Raw genomic sequence first — 20,520 nt, 5'->3', positions numbered from 1 at the left:
AGAACCATCTTTGTATGGGCAATCACATGCTGACTTTGGTGGTTAAAATGATGCATGACTGGGTATGTTATTGTACATTGCGGCTGCTAAATAAGTGTATACTAATTCAAAAAGCATACTAAATCAATCGCTAACACTGATTCGAAATGACTACTAAATCAATCGCTAACACTAGTCCCTTCAATCTAATCATGTTTATCACCAACTCTTTGTGCTAGGCTGCTAAGCATGAATAATAGTGGAAGAAAATTTGGTAATTCTGCGTGGGAAACGCCTGCTGGGTTGTCTTCCAGTGCGGTATCCCAAGATTCGCAGCGCGATAAATTGGATGACGCCAGTGTCTGTTGACCTTGGCGGCTTGGTTTTGAACTTGGTGCTCGATGTTGGCCTTGGTGGACTAATGGAGCTTCTTGATGTACGCAGCTCGCTTGTTGGCATCCATATGTGTCCTCTCTTGGAATGGTAGTGGAAGTAGATCAAGAGGGGTGAGCGGGTTGAAGCCGTACGCCACCTCTAATGGGGTCCTGCACATTGTCGAGTGGAGAGCACCTTCTTGGCCTACCTTTAGTTATTATAGTATAATTCTCTAGTTGATAACAACTTAGCGTGGGAAAGCATGATTCATCAAATTGTTAGTATGCACATGGTAACTAAAATATGACGTTGTAAAGCTTCAATAATAGCATGCACGTAACCAACGTAAACATAATCATACCGGCCTTTCCGGTCACTTCACAATACATCATCATTATTGCTCAATGCTTGCTCAAATTAATGTTCAATGATAAAAGCAATAAGTGCAACAAAGACCATGTGCTAGAGTATCCGCAAAATAAAGACAACACAGAAGAGGAGTTTTTTTGTATATATTTTCATTAGATCAAAACAGGAAGAAAAAAGAAAAAAGAGGAAAACATTTTTGTTCTTTTTTCATTTGTGAAGCACAAAGTGCATCAAGACGCAAAATGAATGATTTTTTTTTGTGGTTTTCAATTGAAACTTAACAACTAGCAGTGCAAAACCATTTTGGTCTTTTTGAAACATTAAAAAAAGGGCAAGAAAATCCAAAGGGATTTTGCCTTTTAATTTTCAAAAGGAAAACAAAATATAAAATGTTTTTTGTGATTTTCCAAAAAAAATTGTACAGCTCGTAAAAGAAATTTGAGGATTTTTTGATGTTTTCTAAGATCACAAGAAACTAATAACGAAAAGAAGAAGAAAAAACAAAATATTTTTGGTATTTTCTCAAGTCATAAGAAAACATTGAAAATCAAACGAAGATGCAAACAAATTAATATTTTTGTTATGTTTGGGATTTCATAGAAGTGCAAATAAAACAAGGAACAAAAATAGGCAAAGAAAGCAAGGAACATGAAGGTTATCTTAATTATTCTTCTTGTATTTTGCGGATGTTTAAATAGAAGGTATAATCATAATTATATTAGTTGTTTCAAGTAAGTACATCACATTAATATAGGTTTCACCACACAACAATTATCAAGGCAATGAACGTTAACTCAATGAAACTAGATGAAAACTACTTGGTGAAATTCGGGTCTGTACTCGAGAGCGATCTGATCCCTATATGTAATAACTTTGTGCGTTCGGGCTGTTCAGCTAGTACCATGCTTTACGTGATGCTTGCATCACATATTGAGATTGGCGATGGTAAGTGATTATGCACCTTTGCCAGGATCGAATTTAATAAAAAACTAGAGAGTTTCGGGAACATTGTTTTTGGTGACACATCCTATTTGAACACCACCTAACGGGCCGGCCACATCACTATAGAGCGACTCCGGTGGTGATCCAGTGCGTCACCAGTGTCTTCTCGTTGTCGTCGTCGATGGGCTGGTAGGGGCTATGATGGAGGCCTTGGATCCTGGATAGCGAGCGCTGCATGGCCCGGTGGGGAGGTGTGGTTGCAACTGCTACCTTGATGCTGGATCACATGTTCAACTCAGTACGTGAGCACTATGGTGCGGTGTAGGGGGGGGGGGGCAATGCCCAAGGCATGGTTGCCTCGAGCTTCGATGGCAACAGGTAAATATGTGGTGTGATTGGAATCTTCCCAACGACGTGGCAGCGGTCTTAGGCTGGAAATGACCCACCATAACTTATGTTAGCACCATTCCTCCTATTGTGGGAGGGAGAGGGCACTCATCCTTGGGAAGAAGTCAACTAGTTGGCTCCATGAGACGTGTGGTCGCGTAGTAGTGATGCGGCGGCGAGGCTCGATCAAGTGCTCTCATTTGTAGTCACATCAATGGCATGCCCATGACAATATCTGGATAAGTGTATTCCGAGATGTGCGGAGACTGGTCTCAAGAAGTGGATGACTACCAATTGAGTCTGATCTTTGACGTGGTCTTGAGTTGGTGCATGGCCGCAAGTAGTTCCAAGTTTGCCTTGCAGTTATCTCTAGTGAAAACCATGGTAGTTCTACGCGCAGTAGTGGGTGACACACTTTTGGGAGACATGTTGCCTATATGGTGGCTAGAACACACCACTCTATGGCGGGGGTGAAAAATCCGGGATCTGGTTTTTTATGGCTAGACCTGGTAGCGATAAACGTGCATCGTCCTTGTGCCGTTGTTTCAACTTTCATTGGTTGCCCCCTCCGTCAAGGTCGAAAGTCGATGTCTCGGTCGTCTCAGGCTGGACGCAACAACAAAACACACAAGCATGTTATCTCATTGAAGGCGGGTGACAGAAGGTGACATAGTCGTAGGTGTTTATTTCATACCTTTGTTATGGTTCTACCATTTTTGTCCATCTCACATAGTTTATTCGTTGATGACCTTTCGTCCAGTTACCTTGCATCAACTTTTAATGTATGAATGCAGAAATGCTACCCACACGGGTCTTTTACAGAGTGTTACCGACATTACCTTAAACTTCAGGCGCCCCTGAATTTCACCCAGGTGGGCCCCTTACTCCCCCTTAATCGAATCAAACATGCCAATTCATCACCAGCCCATAAATGTTAAATAATTTTCTATTGATGTAGCATTTCTCGAAATGAAGCGGCACAAACCCTCGGTTCGCCAGCAGAGGGAGAGGAATACGCGCACGGAGTTGGGCGGTGGTCGCCGGCGAGGTTCTGCGCGCGTCGAGGAAAAGCCCGGCGGTACTTGATTGAATGGATACAATCTACGGAGAGCAGCAAGTATGCGCCTTCCGCTTCCATGATTTAATCTGCTTGCTTTGAATTGGCATATAACATCACAATGTTTAGACTGATATATGCATCCGGATTCTGAAATTTTAGGGGCTGTAGTTAGAGCCTAATCGTGTGTATTCAGTTTTTGGGGGAAATTTATAGTTAAGAAGTCCTCGGTAGCCGTCTGCCTCGATGCCTTTTAGCAGTTGGAACACAAAACTTGTCAGAATACATTTCATTCCTTCTGTTCTCTGTAACTTAGGACGCTGTCATGAGGGTGCTCTTGACTCTTGTCATGCATAAATGTACTATATATGTTCTACTACAATGCCAAATTTTGCTGTGCTTGTTCAATTTCTGAATGTACTCTACGACAGGGCCACCATCTCACAGTGTTGAAATGAATGTAGGTTCTTTGATTCACACGACCTATCTGTTCAAAGAGTTGGCTATTGTTGTAGGATTTTTGAATTCACAAGGCTGATCTCCTCAGATCTGGTGGAACTTGAACTCTGTGCATCCATATTGTGAGCTGAACTTTCACTGCAATGAGAGATATGCATGTAGGTCAAGTTATTGCATAATCATAATTGCACAGACAAACAAAGGGACAAATATATGGGAGAAATATCTTACAGCAATCCAGAGAAGTTTTGCTTCGGTGGCATGCCCATGTCATCTGAGCTTCTGTCAAACATTTCTAGAACTTTGGTTATGGTAGGGCGATATGCAGGCAATATTTGTACGCACCACAAGCCAATTAATGTCATCTTTCTTGCGATTTCCTCAATTCCACTCGTGACTTCACATGCTTGTAATCCATCATCTTGTGCAAAGTGCTCATAAATCCAGTCTGGAAAATACTTTTCGCTGGATTTTGCAACAATTGATTTTACGTTTCTCCTACCTCCAACCATTTCTAGAAGCATCATTCCATAACTATAAACATCCGATTTTGTTGAAACCACTCCAAAGGTTCGCGAGTGGACTTCTGGGGCGATGAATCCAATTGTTCCTCTAGTACCAGTCATTGAAACCTTGCTCTCTTTTGTATGACACAATTTAGCTAGACCAAAATCAGCAATCTTTGGGCTAAAATCTTTGTCTAGAAGGATATTTTGGGGCTTGATATCGAAATGGACGATACGTGTATTACAGCTATGGTGCAAGTATTCGAGGCCACGAGCAATCCCTATAGCTATCCCGTAAAGCCTCTCCCATCCTAAAATTTCTTTGGGGTGCTCTGAATAAATGTACTTATCCAAGGAACCGTTGGGCATGTACTCATATATAAGAGCTCGCTTTGACCCCTCCAAACAAAACCCATATAAGCTAACAACATTAACATGAGAGGTCCTGCCAATGCTCATAACTTCATTAACAAACTCGTCCCCATTTCCTTTGCAGTCATGCAAGAATTTTACTGCGACCAGACGACCATCATGCAGTCTTCCTTTGAAAACAACACCATAACCTCCTTTTCCAAGCTGATCGTTGCGAGAAGATGTTATCTTCATTACCTCTGAATACATGTATCCTTTTGGAGCTAGGGATCCGTGCGATACTATCATGGCCTCATAATTCTTTTCGGTGTTGCTGCTAGTCTTCTTGCAAAGGAGAAACCTTAGTCTTTTCCATTTTTTGCGCCATACCAAGACATAAATACATGTAAAGAGCAAGGCTCCAGCGGCTGATGTCACAGCTGAGATTGAAGCAGATTTCTAAGACCATCAATAGTTTAAATTTCTCAAGTGAGAGTTGCTTGTTTTCAAGTTTTAATTCCAGAATCAATTTTCAATTATTACATAGATGATAGATTTTTAAGGTAGTATTTCAACATAGAAATCACAGCTAGTGAACTACTAATATTTAATTCATTACACATGAGAAAATGGCAAAAGTGTGAGCATACCTATTAGAATAATGTTCTTGCTAGTCCCCTTGCTACCTGGAATATAACATATATAACATTTATGAGTAAAAGCAATGTTATCCAACAGTACTGCATTGGTTGTTTTTCAAAAGAAAATGAATAGCATCGTGTATGGATCTTCAGTATTGTGGCCATGAAGTACAAAATAAAAATACATTACAAGATAGTGAAGAACAATAGAACAGGGGCTATATATCTGACTTCCTTTTGATAGAGTAGCTATGTCGATCAAATACAGGATCGGCAAATAAAAAGTTGTAGGCCTGTGTAGAGTTAGTAGCCAATATGAGCGATCACATAAACTGATACATTGGATGGTACATTTCAATCTACATGGAAATTAGCAGGAAGTGCTCTGTTAAGTTTCCTGCAAATATCCTATTTACCAGCAGCATGAACCACAGTGTAGAAAAACTGAGTAGCGTTTGCTTATGCTACAGAACTAGACCGGCGGCATGCGTTCTGTTGAGTTTACACTAGTCAGGCATTCTAGTATCCATAGTGTAGTAATTAGCAGGTACGCGCATGCATTTCCTGAAGGAGCTTCTGCCCCCAATTTCATCTATTCAATGAAACTGATAAGACATAGTTTTGTGATCGACCCAATAGGTTCAATCAGTTATTACAACCTCAACCCAAACCTTTTCCATGCTCCATAATCGACGCTGCAACTTACACATAAGAACTTAAAATGCTGCTACAAAACACCGTAAAACAACTATCATACACCCCTAACTGAAAAACAGAGTAAATTGGACAGAACAACAGCCATACTAGTAGGAGATAAAAGGAAACCATTTACAGCTAGTAGGTATGTGCATGTTGTGTGCATTTTTCTTGTAAATCCCCTCAACTTAGTGCGCCAAAATCGAAGACTACTTAATCTACAGAACTAAAGCAGTGTATCTTTTTTTCCTAACAAACTCACTGTCACTATTATATATGTGAACTCCAACCGCAGATGATGGACAAAGACATGCTCCTGGGGCAGTGGCACTTGAAGATATCATAGGCGATATTGATCTTGCAAATTCTCTATCTCCACGTTGCAGCCACCGGCCATGCACTCAAGAAGAAACCTAACGTCATCAGCCACCCGCTCATACCCCAACACTGGCATCATCAGCAACGTACAGTTCCCTGAATCGGCCTTCAAATGTCACATGGCTTGTACACCGCAGCAAGCCACACAAATGAGTTATTGAGCGACCGGTGTTCGATCCACTGGCATGGTTCATGGGTTCCTATGTAAGCGGAGGCGGCCGCACATGCAAGGCGCAGTTGTAGAGGAAGAAGAGCTCCTGGTTGTTGGCAGCGCTGATGCGGAGGCCAATATCAGAAGAGGTGTCCACGTGGAGTTCGATGTCGCACACGTTGTTGGAGAGCTAGAGGTCGGTGACATGGATGGAGTTTTCTGGGTAGGAGATGACGAGGATCTCATCCAGAGCAAGGCCCTTGTTGGTGCTGTCACGGGTGAGCTAGAAGGTACGGTAGCCACACTCGTGCAGGTACCCACCGTAGAGCCACAAAGAATACACGATATGGATGTCCCCGCACACATGTTGCCCATGTAAGCCCTAAACCCTTACCAGATACAAAGGATTTTGGAGGGGAGAAAAATAAGCATTCCTACTGTGGTTGAACACTGAACTAGACTAAATTCCCTAGCGGACAGGTATAGCTAGTGTCGAAGATGGATCCTCATACCGCGTTGAATCCTGGTGAGCTGGGTACCAGACGATTGGTGGCCAGGAAGAAGGAAGAAGAAGAGATATTTTGGTGAGCAATGTAAACTGCCAACTATATAATCACATGGGAAAGGAGAAGAAAAAAACAAATGTGTGGAAGATTGATATTTCGTCAACCTTGTCAATATTTTGACAAAGACAAAAGCGAGAGTTAATTGATAGATTTAAAGTTTTAAATAGAGAGACATTTGGCTCCTCGCCGAAATGACCGAAATTTCATAAATTCTGTAACTGTTTCGAAAAATTTAGACAAACTCTATCAGATTTTCACTGAATATTATATTTCAATTACAGACAAATAATCTTAAAGAAATGAGAATGGACTTTCGACACACCCGGGTGTCTAGGCACCCGGTTATCACCAGCGTTCGTCCACAAAACAGCTGCTCGAGATCTAGACCAAGGCTCTGTACAAAGTTGTATTAGCAGGTCTAGTATGCGGGAGACAAAGAAAACTAAGCCTAGCTGCTCGCACTGTTCATTGTAGGGCAGAATCCACTGCGCCTTTCTACATCCGGATTGACATGTCAACCTGAGATCAGAAAAGGAGATACGCCCATCGGCGTGCTTGGTGATAAATCTAGAGCGCCACTGAGGCTTTCAGCATGTCACATGCATCGATGTGACTCCACATCTTTTGCTCATTGGGACCGTAATTTTTGACAGCGCGTGGCGTGTGGCCGTTTTAACAACAGGTGAGCAAGAATCTTTCTGCTGCAGGCCGAGCAGGCTTGTGCCTTGCAACCGTGTGCATGCCAGGGTTCATGCATGTGCCCAATACAGGAGTACATTATTTGGTAACATGTGAGGTACAGAATACAGATTACTTCTATCCGGATGGCTCGGATGTGCATGTGCCCGGTACATGGATGGTAATGTGCCGGGTACAGATTAATGCTATTTTTTTTTGGATAGGATACAGATTACTTTCGGCTAAGCTATGCATCTAATAGAAAGGCCCCATTAATAGACATGGAATTTCTTAGCACTCGGCTGAACAGTAAAAACAGCAAATATTAGAAAAACAAAATTTCTGAAAATTTTAGTTAGAAACATTGATAAAAGTTTTCAACTCTTGCAAAGGCAGTGGCTAAGAAAACAAAATCGGTGCTCCAAAAATGTCATTTCCAATATCAGTTTAGAGTGATGATTTGTTTGCCATAGCTTCTACAATTGTCATTTCACGACGAAATTTTTGCAAGCGTTGAAAACTTTTTCAATGTTTGTCACTAAAAAATTTATACTTCTAAAAAATATACCCGTGCTTAAAATTGCACCCCCGCGAACCCCACACATACATTAGGGCATACTTGTACATGATACATTAGGGCATACTTGTACGTGGTATATTCAGGCATACTTATACCTGGTACATTCTGGCGCCTGTGGCACATGTACTACCTAGGCCCCACCAGTAATATACAATATTACTTTCCTGGTAAGATCATACATCGCTTTGAATCTTAATGTACCAGTGAATAAGCAGGATGGAAGTGCAGAAGTGCTAGTATTACATACTGTATGTACCATGCCCATTATCAAACATGTACCTGGCGCACGCACAGCCACTTGACCTGGGTCGCACTCCCTCGTCGTGTAGCAAGCTATACCTGTGCCATGAACATGTGGGCCGGGTACAGATACATGAATCACCGTCTGAATCTTGCAATATTTCTGAGCGTCACTACGTTGGCCTGTTGGGGATAGATGGATTTTGGGGAGAGGCGTAGAGGAAGAAGAAACAGGAAAGCGCAAGAGACTAGCTGTCTGCTCGTGTCTGCTCGTGTGAAGAGTGGCACTGTGGCCTTTTGCTTTTGGACAGAGCTGATGTGTTAGAAAATAGGATATGGACGCCGAGTCAAAAAGTTCTGTTGCTCCATGCTTCCTTGGGAATCCAAGGATCTTCTGTGCTTAGATACATGAATATGCTTTTTCCCAAACACAAGTGCTACCACGCATACCTATGTTATATTATAAAGGTCCATATTCAAGAAATAAAAATAAAAACAAACGCTAAACTGAGAGAAACGGACCAAGTAACCTCACAATGATGACAAAGGAACGTTGATGCAGGGTGTGCGAAATAGAATATCATCTCATGCCTCATGCCGCTGGGCGCATGCAGGTGTTGTCACTTCAATGAACAAGAAAAACAAGCCCGTGGACCGCAATACCTTTTCAGGCCTATTCCTGCCATGCCTCTCTCCTCCTGTCGCTATCTGTCTCCCTAAAGAAAGCCTGCTAATCGCCCTGTTACTGTACAAGCGTCTGCACTGCAGAATTCTCTAGCACGAATCTTGAACACTGCCAACGGACGGGATAACCGGGTGTCGGGGCACCTGGGTGTCGTCACACCTTTTCGTAAAGAAATTTACGGATATCATTGTTCTAGTCTTTGTTCTTGAGAACTAGTAATTAGACAACGAAACCTCATGGACTAAACCTGTTAACTAGCTGAATCAAATAAAATTTATGAATATACATGCAGTACCAAGTGAAAATTCTTTACACGAAAATTCAAAATTCTTTAAACCTAAGATTGAACTGCCGTTAGGTACTTGAATTTACCGCAAATGATGAAGTCCGACACGCCGTCAGGGCAGTGGCACTCAAAGATATCATAGGTTGTATTGATGCGGCAAAGCCCACTAGTCTCCCTGCATGCTGTGCAGTCGCTGGCCATGTACTCGAGACAAAGCCCGCCCTTCATCAGCCAGCGGTAGTCCACCGCAGTCGCCCCCGGGTACCCCAGCACCGGTGTCATTGACACCGTGCAGTTCGCTGACACTGGCCCCCATTTGTTGTCGGGCTTGTACTCACCGGCGCGCTAAGCCTCTAAGCAACGGACCTCTTGTAAATGCTATAGCATGCTATAGCGCACTATTTAAAATGTTTGTTCATGTGTTTGGTCTATAGCGCGCTATTTAAAACCATGGTTGTTGAGCGACCCGTTGGCGCAGTTCACGGGTGCCCACTTAGGTGGCATCATCCGGAGGTCTGTGCAGTTGTAGAGGAAGAAGAGCTCCTGATTGGCGGGGCTGATGCTGAAGGGCACGAAGCCGATGTCGGAGTAGGTGTTTACTTTGAGCTCGACGACCTTGCACGTGCCGTCAGAGAGCTTGACGTTGGAGACCTGGAATGAGTTGTTTTGATAGGAGATGTCAAGGATCGGTTACTTCCAGAATGAGTTCTCGAGGAAGGCCATGCCGCTGCTGTTGCGGTCGCACGTGACCTGGAAGGGGCGGTAGCCGCACTCCCGCTGGTGCGTGCCGCCGAGCCAGAATGGGTACTCGATGCGCAGACCCCGCGCGTCGCCGGGTCGCAGGAGGAGGAGAATGACGGCAACGTCGGCATAGTGGTGTTTAAGGCGGTGGTAGTGAACATGGCAGTCAGCAGTACTGTGGCTGAGCAGAGCACAGCGGTGGTGGTGGCCGGGACACGAAACGGATGCATCGGTCGATCGATCTTGTTACATGGGAATGGAAGATTGAAGAGGCTAACCGAAGGCGCAGATAGTGAGGCGGGCGTATGATGCGTGCAGTGAAGAGCAGCAGCTGATGATGATAAGAATTGAGAAGAAGATGCTGAAAAGAAGCACACACGGGAGACCGGACATTCAGGCATGCAAGATTGCCTGTTGTTTTGACTTGCTCGTTGTCACGGAAGTTTGACTTAAGTGGAGATCACCACGGCACTCACCGGCCAGTGGGGTCCTCGGGTCCCGGTTTCCAGTGACCAGACGATGGTCGTCGGTCCCGGTTTTTGGTTTGAACGCATCTGTTTTTCTTGATAGGATAGTTTGAACGCATTCTCACCTACTTAACGGGAAAAAGGACATTTCTTTTTCTGCCAGCGGAGTAAAAATAGCCTCGTAGAGCATCTACAGTCGACCTTCTCAAATCCACAAACGTCGGCGGTGAAAAATATGACCCAACCGGATCAGAATGATGCGTGATCAATGATTCATGATCCGGGTAATGATATTCTACAGCTTCCGTGATGCATGATCCGGTTATTGTTATTCTTCAGCTTCCGAGTACTACTCATTTTGGCAGCTATGTAAGTGTATTCTACTAACAGAAACATATCATCCAATCAAGGTTAACACTATTCCTTTCAGTCGAATCATATTTATCACTACAGTTCGTTCTACTAGGTTGCTAAGCATGCACGGTAGTGAAAGAAGTAAAAGAATGTCCGCATGCTGGTACATGGACCATGACAAGCAACTCACCGCCAGTCGCCGGGTACATGCTGCCACCGGGGCAGAGGCTCCCGAAGGAATCCGCGCCGGCCTCGTACCGGCACCCCCCACCGGTCGCGCTGCACGCGGCACAGTCCCCGGGCACCGTCCACTCCAGCAGGAACCCGCGCCTGACGATTCGGGCGTAGTCAGCCCACGCCGTCAGCTTTGCCCCGGGCAGCACCGGCACCACCGAGTACTTGCACTCCGCTGGCCGCGACGCTGCAGCCTCGTACCTCCCTCCGAGGTGCACGGACCACGTACCCGAGCAATTATTGAGCCAGAGCGCCCCGCGGGTGACGGCGGCGCACGCGAGCAGTTGTTGGAGAAGAAGAGCTCCCAATTGGCGCCGCTGACGGCCAGCGGCGAGAGCGTGAGGCTGCTGGACAGGTTGAACCGCGTCACGCGGCAGGGGCTGCTGTTGGCGGCGAGGCTGCTGTGGAAGGCCACGACGGAGCAGTTGCCGTCGTTGATGTCCAGGAGGCGGAGGTGGGACCATGGTTTTGGTTACCGAATTAGGCACTTTTACTGAGGGGGACTGGCAAACGCAGTTACCACAGTTACCGAGAAATACTGATAAATACCGAGAATATTTCGACCGAATTTTATAGTTGAATTTTGAATTCAAATAAGTTAATGAACGAACATTTGAACCAGTGACCTCTCAAAACAGGAACTAGGTTGCTACCAACACGCCAGAACCAACTCTCATGTCATTAATTAGATCCTAGGTACTTTACTACAAATCAAGTGTTTAAATTCAAAAAATTCAAAAAACTGCTATTTTTTGCTTGGTAAGTGGATTTATCGAGGGGCATGAAAATACGTGGTAACCATGGAAAATCTTGAAATTTCAACTGGTAACCAAAACCTTGGGTAGGACTCGCCGAGGCTGGGCGGCGTGGCACCAGTGGGGTCGTCGCATGTGACGCCGAAGGTCGGGTAGCCGCAGCTAGGTTCGTGGTGGCCGCACAGCCAGAATGGATCGTGATGGTCAGGTTGCCGGCTTGCCGCACGCTGCCGGCGCGCGGCTCGTGTCCAGCGACTGCGCGCGCGAACCGGGGGCGCCAAGCAGAGGCAGGAATAGTATTATGAGCAGTAGCTTGGCGAGAGAGCGCATTATGATACTGGATCCAATCCGAGGCCGAACGGGTGAATTATTTGTTGTATTTTAAGATGGAGAATGACACTACGTCTAACTTGTAAGCGCGGATGCTTCATGCATGAGGTAGTAGGTGAAGAGAGGAGAGGAGCCGACTTGTCTGCAAAAGGGGCCTTTCATGACAATGAGTTTTGTCAGCAATCCAATGATAGAATACACCCTCTATTCCCCACTTTATGGATTTTGGCCAGAAAAAAAAATACACTCATCTTGCAAAGTAGAGCCCCTATATCCGGACCTCTAGTTTCTGGACTTGTTAAATGTAAATCTAAATAGGAACAACAAATTAGACAACCATTGATGAATGTTTTACCAACATGCAAAATTTTATGGTGAAAAAACATTTGATTTTTTTTGGTTCAGACCTCCACACATGTTTTTCAATCACGAAAAAAATACACACATCTTGCAAAATTTTGTGTGTATGTATTGGAAATTTTACTTTTGTAAAAAAATTTACATTTCAACCGCCATGAATATTTTCCTCCCATACAAGCCGCCATGAATAGTTGGACTGGTTCGGTCAATGCTATTACTTTTCCACACCCACTTTGGACAGTCAACATCAGATTGTTGTTGGTGCAGTATTCCATAACTCTTGCGAAGAATCATATGTGCCACCCAAAGTCCTATTGCATAACTCCTATGAAGAATCATGCGCCACCAAAATAAAAGTTCTTCGCCTTTTTTCTCATGATTATGGTCCAAAATAAAAGTTCAAAGGGACGAATTTGGTGCGATGATTGTGCTTTGCAGAAAACAACGCCATGGTACTATGTATCGGTATGTTCTCGCCCAGCACCCTCATATCTCTCCCTCTCTCAACATGGCACTAGCCACAGTGGAGTATTTCGAGTAGTGGGAAGGTCCCTCGGGTTTTATTGTCTTTTTTCATGATTATGGTCCAAATTTTTTTGTCACATTATATGTTGTTTCTAAATCATCTACGGCAGCTAATTACTCTTTGCAATAGTGTTGGGCCGCCAATTAGAGGTGTTTCTCTTTGCAATAAACATTAAAGTGAGGAAAATGCTAGACAAGATCATTTTGAAGTTCTAACCCGTGTTATTTGAACTTTGAACCTTTCTCTTTTTGGATAACAAAAACTCTCCTTTGATCAACTATGAGTAACTCGATTTCAATGCAAATTCAACTCAACGCGGTGCTATCTTATCAATAAGTTGCATTAACTGATTGCACTGCACATTGTAAGGAAAGGAGTAAAACGGTAAGGTATGTGAGCTTACCAGTACCAGGCGGACGATCCCATGTCAAGAGGAAGCCATCCTTGAAGAGTTGCTCATAGTCTCTCGCGTTCACCCCTGCCGACGAGCCCAGCACTGGAATGACGGAAGCATCACAGCCCTCCAAAGCGTAGCCGGCGTACTTCCCAGTCACGTCGTGAGGCACTCCCGCGCGTGCAAGTACCGCCCACTCGTTCCCGCAGCTCACTCTCGTCTGCGCCAGCTCTCCGTTCCGACGTGCCGCCGCCGCTGCTCCACTCTCCTCCGTGCAGTTGTAGAGGATGAGGTTCAGGTTGACGGGGGCAATCTTGAACCGGTGGTTCAGCTTGACTGAGGTGTTATAGAACGCTGCACGACACTTGTCAGTGGCGCTCAACACGTCCAGCTTGCCGAGATCAACGGCATGGAAGCTGCGTTCCTCGTAAGAGATGTTGAGGATTCTAAAACCATTGTTGAGGGGTATAGAGCTCCGCAGAGTGGGATAACTGTTGTTGCTACAAGCGACACCGAAGTCCGGGTAGGAATCTGCAGAACCGCATGATCTTCCCGTAACTTTGTCAGTGAGCCAGAATGGATCCATGATGCTGACGTTGCTGCACTTCTGGGCCGAGCAGTCTCCACCCTGCTGGTCCTCGGCCACCACGAGCATCAGCGGCAGCCACCACACCCCCACGAAGACCACGAACCAGCAGCAGCTGAGAGACATGGGAGCGGATGATTTGGAGGAATTGTGGTGAAGAACAAGGCGAGGTAGCTGGATTCGGTGGTCATGGGCTATGGGAAGGTAGAGACTGCATGTAAGAGATAATACCGTTGTCGAAGGCCCGAAGCACGAACCATAATATATGTGGACGGCAAGCGAGCGGACTACTACCATTGGCCGCAACATTTCACCGGAAAAAATTGGCCAAGCGATCATCTTCCACGAAGTTTCCCAGTTGGCCTATTGGACTGGTAATCCGGTGGCCTTGGAAATTTCCGTGCAACGACTTTGACGGGGTCCATGGCCATGACCTCCGCGAGCTGATGTGACTGGGACCAGGATGCTTAGCCTGATTATTACTCCCTCCGTTCTAAAATAAATGACTCAATTTTGTACTAATTTTAATACAAAGTTAATATAAAGTTGGGTCATCTATTTTGGAACCCAGGGAGTACTGTTCTGGTTGCTTTGTGGTACTGTCAGCTATCTAGCTAGATTCTAACATTGTAGAACCTTCACACTTTATCCAGAAGAAAAAACAGTTCCAAACTCGAACATACACACACACACAAAAAAACATTAGCAACAAACAGAAAGAACGCACATGCATAAAGAAAAACCTCTAATCTTCAGTTGCACATTTCTACATGTAGACATCACCCCTTTTTCGCGGGAGACGGCAGCGGCGACATCTGGAGCATGCACATGCGGTGTGCGTCAAGGGTCCGCTGGACCCGTGCTTCGATTTTAGATGATGTGTGTAGGGGTCCCACATAATTTTTGAAGCAAGTGGATCACTTCTTGTTTATAGTCTATTAAATGTACTTCAGTTTTTTCGCTAGTTCAATACAACAAAAAGGTTTTCAGCTAGCAGCGTGTTATGCAATTTTGTGAGTTCAGTTAACAGGCATGTGAATTTAGAGACAAATAGATAGGGGTCCGACGGAAGACCGGGGCCGGAGGACTTGAGGCCAACTCGCATAACCCCAAATGGACATCTATTTTGTTTGAATTTTGTCTGTTTGGGTAGGGCAATGGGGCGGCGCCCGCTCATTTTTCTGGATGTGCCGGTCGTGCGCCCAACACCGAGCCGCATCTTGGACGCATCTCGTCCGGCTGAAGGCCCTATGTGTCTATACAAATAACCAAATAATGCAAATAACCAAATAAATCAAACATTGCAAATAGTTTTACAAAACAAACAGTTCCACATCCAAATAAAAACACAATCAAATAGTTTTACAACTCAATCAAAATTGTCTTGAATAGAAATGGATCGATACATCTACTATTGTCAAGGTGAGTTCACTGGTTTGAAGAGCGCGATGTTCTCAAAGTAATCGGCATAGAGTAGGGCGCGGCCGCTCTCCCTATTGCGATTCAAGGCCGAAGCATGATCCAGGATTGATCTCTTGAACCGAGGCCGCTGCCCAACAATGTGTTCATTGATGACCAATGCAGCCACCACAAGGTCTTCGTCATCCGAGAACGAATCATCCGATGAAAAAATGAAGTTGTGAAATAAATACTCCCACCATCCATGGTACCTTGTGAGAAAAGTTTCGAACACGTTGCGGTCGTGGTGGAGATGCGGCCGGAAAGAGCACCTCGAGTTCCCCTCACAGGCAGCAAACCTGGTTGGCATTGGCGTGGTTGTGGTTCGGACGGCCTAGCAGGAAAGCGAGGAAGGCTGCCGGGAAAATAGGGTATCGATGAGGTGGCGCGGCAATGGCGGGGCGGAGGGAGGGCATGGAAGAGAAAGAGGGTTGTGTCCCCGACGGCGGGCCAGGGGGACAAGGGCGCGCGTCCCGCCCGTCCGTGCATGTTCGTTTCGACGTAAACGCGGCCAAATTTGGGCGAGGAATGGATCAAAAGTGGATGAAAAACGGACGTTTGTCCGTTTGCTCCCGCGTGTTGGGCCGCATTTTGTGTCCGTTTACCCCTAAACGGACGCGGCCGGACCATTTGGGGTCGTGTGTTGGAGTTGGCCTAAGTACTTGAACTGGTTGAAGAATGATCTTTCGAAAGGATAGGTGCGATGTGATGCAACCCCTCTGAATATCACTGTTTCGGCACTTGAAATTTTTTCATGCGAATACCATAGTTTGCTTTTCAAGTTAAAAGGTGTAAGAATTGACAAAGGAATGAGAATCAATGTGCAGAGTTAATTTGCTGACCTTGTTTTAAAACTATGCAAGAGTGCTGCATGTAAATAAACATTTACAGATATAAATGGAGAGCAGAGCTAGCTAATTTTCTGGACTCACCGCACTTGTCGGGGCGCAGGCCGTCGTCGCAGCTGCAGGAAAACCCGGTGCCGTCGTTGGCATACCTGCACTGCCCGCCGCTTGCCTCGCACTTGGGGCACACGTCTGACGGTACCGTCCACTCAAGCAGGAACCCCTGTCTCATGCTCGAGACGTAACTGTCGCCGTCCGGAACACCAAGAACCGGCACGACCGAGAGACGGCAGGCCGGCGGGAGACCGGCCAGTTTGCGGTGGCTGCCATACTCGCCGCCAAGTCGGTAGAAGGACTAGTTGGCGCAACTTGTGCGGTTGAATCCCGGCGGCGTCTCCTGCTTGCTGCAGTTGTCGAGGACGAGCAGCTCCATGTTCTTGCTGCTGACGACGAACGGACTCAGCCCGAGACCTAGCGAGATGTTGAACCAAAACTTGGGGCAGCCGTCGTCGAGCGGGAGGTTGTTGTCCACGGCGACGAAGGAGGAGTTCTCGGCGAAGACTTGGACGACTTGGTAGCTCCCGAACATGGAGCGGCTGAGGAGAGCTTGGCTGGCGTTGCAGTTGAGCTGGAAGGACGGGGCACCGCATGGCGGCTGGCCGTCCTCCTCCAGCCAGAATGGGTAGGCTATGCTCAGGTTGCCACATGTTCTGGGCGAGCAGGGAAGGGGATCTGCCGCGCTGCCCGGCGGCAGCAGTCGGAGGAGGGAAGCGAAGATGAGGAGGAGCCGGATCATAATGAACCTGTGGTGCCGGCCGGGATGGAGTGAACGGAATAATTCATACCCGACGGGGTTCTTGCCATGTGCGTGAGTTGACTGCTCACCTCACGCCATCCTTGACTGGTTGGGCAGATCTTGACCTCACCGTACGGGTCTTCGCCGGTGCGGTGAACTTTGGACCCCGGGACCAGCCTGATCACTTGGCTGAGATACCCAAGCAGCGACAAGCTGGCTGGGGACATCCGTGCTACTGGAAAGTTAGGAGATGAATTGCCTTGTATGGAATTGGAAAGGCAAATATTATGAAGGTGGGAGACAGCTAGACTCTGGAATAATTGGACGGCTGAGAGCCTATCTCACTACAGGAAAATCCCATTTTCCCGTGTGTTAGCCTATAAGCCGTGAGCTATTTATCGGGTACTCGGCTTATGTTCCCTCTAAACCAAGTGTGGGGTAAATAACACCCGGCAAACAAAAAGCACTCGGCTTATAATGTCTTGTAAGCCGAGTGCCCCGAAAAGCCCTCGGCTTCCATAATGCACACGGTATTTGCTACGTGTCTACAATGAAGGTCGTTGACGGCGTCGTCACGAAGCAGCCTATAAACTGTGCGCCCCATCATGGCTCTCAGCTTATACGCCTTATAAGCCGAGTGCTTTCGTCAGACACACGGCTTACATGTAATATAAGCCGAGTGCTTCCTGAATACACTCGGCTTATCCTTTGCAAAAAATTTGCAAGAACATAAGTTTTAAAATGATTTTGGTTGCATATATATATTTACCATTTAAATATTATTTCTTTCTTCTCTTCCGCAATCATTCTGCCCCGACAGTTTTCATGACCTTATTTTCCATGCCCTCAATTTTCTCATCTCTCTCCATTTATCCTTGAATATTATTCCGGCATGTCATCATGGTCTACTGTAACACAAACCACGAGGAGTTAACCCCGGTCAAACCCTTCTCGAGCCCAGTCAAAGGAGATCGCGCAGGCCTTGCAGATCGGTTCATCTCTGAAAACCGTGCGAGGGAGAGTCAAAAGAGCACACCCACCAGCATGCATCCCAAATATATGCATGAAAGTGTGGTGTGATGTATACATACCCAATACAACACTTGATGCGAAACTTGCCTCATAAACACAACAATACCGCATAAAGGTTCTGCACCTATAGAGGTGCCGCACTTAGCACTACCGTTGAGGAATCTTGAGAAGGTATGTGCACTAACGTGGTGTGGCATGTCACGATGACCTACCGTAATGCAAACCAAGTAGAGTTCACCCTGGTCAAACCCCTCTCGAGTCCGGTCAAAGGCGTAGATCGCGTGGGCCTTGCGGATTGACTCATCTCTGAAAACCATGCGAGGGAAGGTAGTAAGAGCACACCCACCAGTAGGTGGTCCAAATATACGCATGAAATGGTGGTGTGATGCTTAAACATCCAACACTCAACTTTGGTGTGGCATTTGCCACACAAACACGACAATCTTGTAGGAAGGATATGCACCTACAATGTTAGCATGGTCTATCATAACACAAACCACGAGGAGTTCACCCCAGTCAAACCCCTCTCGAGTCCAGTCAAAGGCGTAGATCGTGCAAGCCTTGCATATCGGTTCATCTCCGGAAACCGTGCGAGGGAGGGTTGGAACAACACACCCACCTGCATGTGGTCCAAATATATGTATTAAAGGGTGGTTTGATGTTTAAATATCCAATACACAACTTTCTTGCAACACTTGCCACATAAAACACGACAGCCCCACGGGAAGGTTATCCACCTACAGTGTTGATGCCGCACTTGGCACCGCCGGGAGGGAATCTTGTGTAGTCGTGTGCTCAAAATTATTCTAGCATGTCACCATGGTCTACCGTAACACAAACCAAGAGGATTTCACCCCGGTCAAATCCCTCTTGATCCCGGTCAAAGGCGTAGACCATGCGGGCCTTATGAATCGGCTCATATCGAAAACCATGTGAGGAAGGGTCAGAAGAGCACATCCACCAACATGTGGCCCAATTATATTTATAAAGGGGCGGTGTGACATCTAAATACCCAATACAACACTTTGATGCGATACTTGCCTCACAAACACGACATTATCGCAGAAAGGTTCTGCACCAATAGAGGTGTTGCAGTTAGTATCGCCGGTGGGGAATCTTGAGAAGGTATGTGCACAAACTTGGTCTAGCATGTCAACATGACCTACCGTAGCACAAACCAAGTAGAGTTAACCCCGTTCAAACCCCTCTCGAGTCCGATCAAAGTCGTAGATCGCGCGGGCCTTGCGGATTGACTCATCTCTGAAAAGCATGCGAGGGAAGGTCGAAAGAGCACACCCACCTTCATGTTGTCCAAATATATGCATGAAAGGGTGGTGTGATTCTTAAACATCCAGTACTAAACTTTGGTGCAGCATTTTCCACACAAACACGACAATCTTGTGGGAAGGATATGCACCTAAAGTCTCGGTGTCGCACTTAGCGCCGGCGGGAGGGAATCTTGTGAAGGCATGTGCTCATACTTGTTCCAGCATGTCACCATGGTCTACCATAACACAAACCATGAGGAGTTCATCCCGGTCAAACCCCTTCGAGTCCGGTCAAAGGTGTAGACCGCATAGGCCTTGCGTATCGGCTCATCTCCAAAAACCGTGCGAGTGAGGGTTGGAAGAGCACACCCATCTCCATGTGGTCCAAATATATGTATTAAAGGATGGTGTGATGTTTAAATATGCAATACACAGCTTTGGTGTGACACTTTCCACACAAACACGATAGTCCTGCGGGAAGGTTATGCACCTACAGTGCCGATGCCGCACTTGCACCGTCGGGAGGGAATCTTGTGAAGTTGTGTGCTCAAAATTATTCTGGCATGTCACCATGGCCTACTGTAACACAAACCAAGAGGAGTTCACCCCGGTGAAACCCTTCTCGACTCCGGTCAAAGGCGTAGATCGCGCAGGCCCTACGGATTGGCTCATATCTGAAAACCGTGTGAGGGAGGGTTGAAAGAACACATGACAGAAGTGTAGATCGCGACGAGGGAGGGGCGGCGTCGCTGCGGCACGGCCAGATAAGTGTGGTAGTGGAGGGGAGTGGTGGCGCCCGATAGAGTTTGTCTGCGGACAAAACAGAGATCGACCGGTTTGACCGGCTTTTAGAAAAGCCGACCGGTCCAACCGGTTAAGAAAAGAAAATACCAAAAAAATATGAAAGAAAAAAAAGTAAAGTAAAACAAAGAAAATAGTTGGAATGAAATAAGAATGTAAACCGTGTAACACTACTTGACACACGGCTTACATTTTCACGAAGGCGCGGGACTTAGCAAAAATCACGCGCGAAGCTGAAATCCTCTTC

The 20,520-nt window shown here is 46.1% G+C and overlaps 1 protein-coding gene and 1 pseudogene across 1 annotated transcript; both read right to left on the bottom strand.

Moving 5' to 3' along the window:
- The window catches only part of LOC119271811, a 6,350-nt pseudogene extending 4,448 nt beyond the window's left edge, over window positions 1-1,902 (bottom strand).
- A 1,481-nt stretch (window positions 1,903-3,383) lies between these two features.
- Window positions 3,384-16,444, bottom strand: LOC119266833 (LEAF RUST 10 DISEASE-RESISTANCE LOCUS RECEPTOR-LIKE PROTEIN KINASE-like 2.2). Its single transcript, XM_037548112.1, has 4 exons — window positions 13,497-16,444; window positions 5,076-5,111; window positions 3,800-4,865; window positions 3,384-3,706 (listed from the first exon to the last, which is right to left on the bottom strand). The coding sequence occupies exons 1-4, from the start codon at window positions 14,410-14,412 to the stop codon at window positions 3,613-3,615; spliced, it is 2,112 nt and encodes a 703-aa protein (XP_037404009.1). The 5' UTR covers window positions 14,413-16,444; the 3' UTR covers window positions 3,384-3,612.
- Between the last annotated feature and the right edge of the window lie 4,076 nt (window positions 16,445-20,520).

Source organism: Triticum dicoccoides, chromosome 3A, assembly GCF_002162155.2.
Source record: "Triticum dicoccoides isolate Atlit2015 ecotype Zavitan chromosome 3A, WEW_v2.0, whole genome shotgun sequence".
NCBI lineage: Eukaryota > Viridiplantae > Streptophyta > Magnoliopsida > Poales > Poaceae > Triticum > Triticum dicoccoides.
The sequence above is the reverse complement of the archived record's forward strand: the minus strand, read 5'-3'. Positions and strand labels throughout refer to the sequence as shown.

Coding starts and splice junctions, on each gene's coding strand:
- LOC119266833 (XM_037548112.1), bottom strand. CDS start 14,412: ATGATCGCTTGGCCAATTTTTTCCGGTGAAATGTTGCGGCCAATGGTA. Junction 4,866..5,075: donor CAAGAACATTATTCTAATAG/GTATGCTCACAC, acceptor CTTCAATCTCAG/CTGTGACATCAGCCGCTGGA. Junction 3,707..3,799: donor CAAAACTTCTCTGGATTGCT/GTAAGATATTTC, acceptor CTCTCATTGCAG/TGAAAGTTCAGCTCACAATA.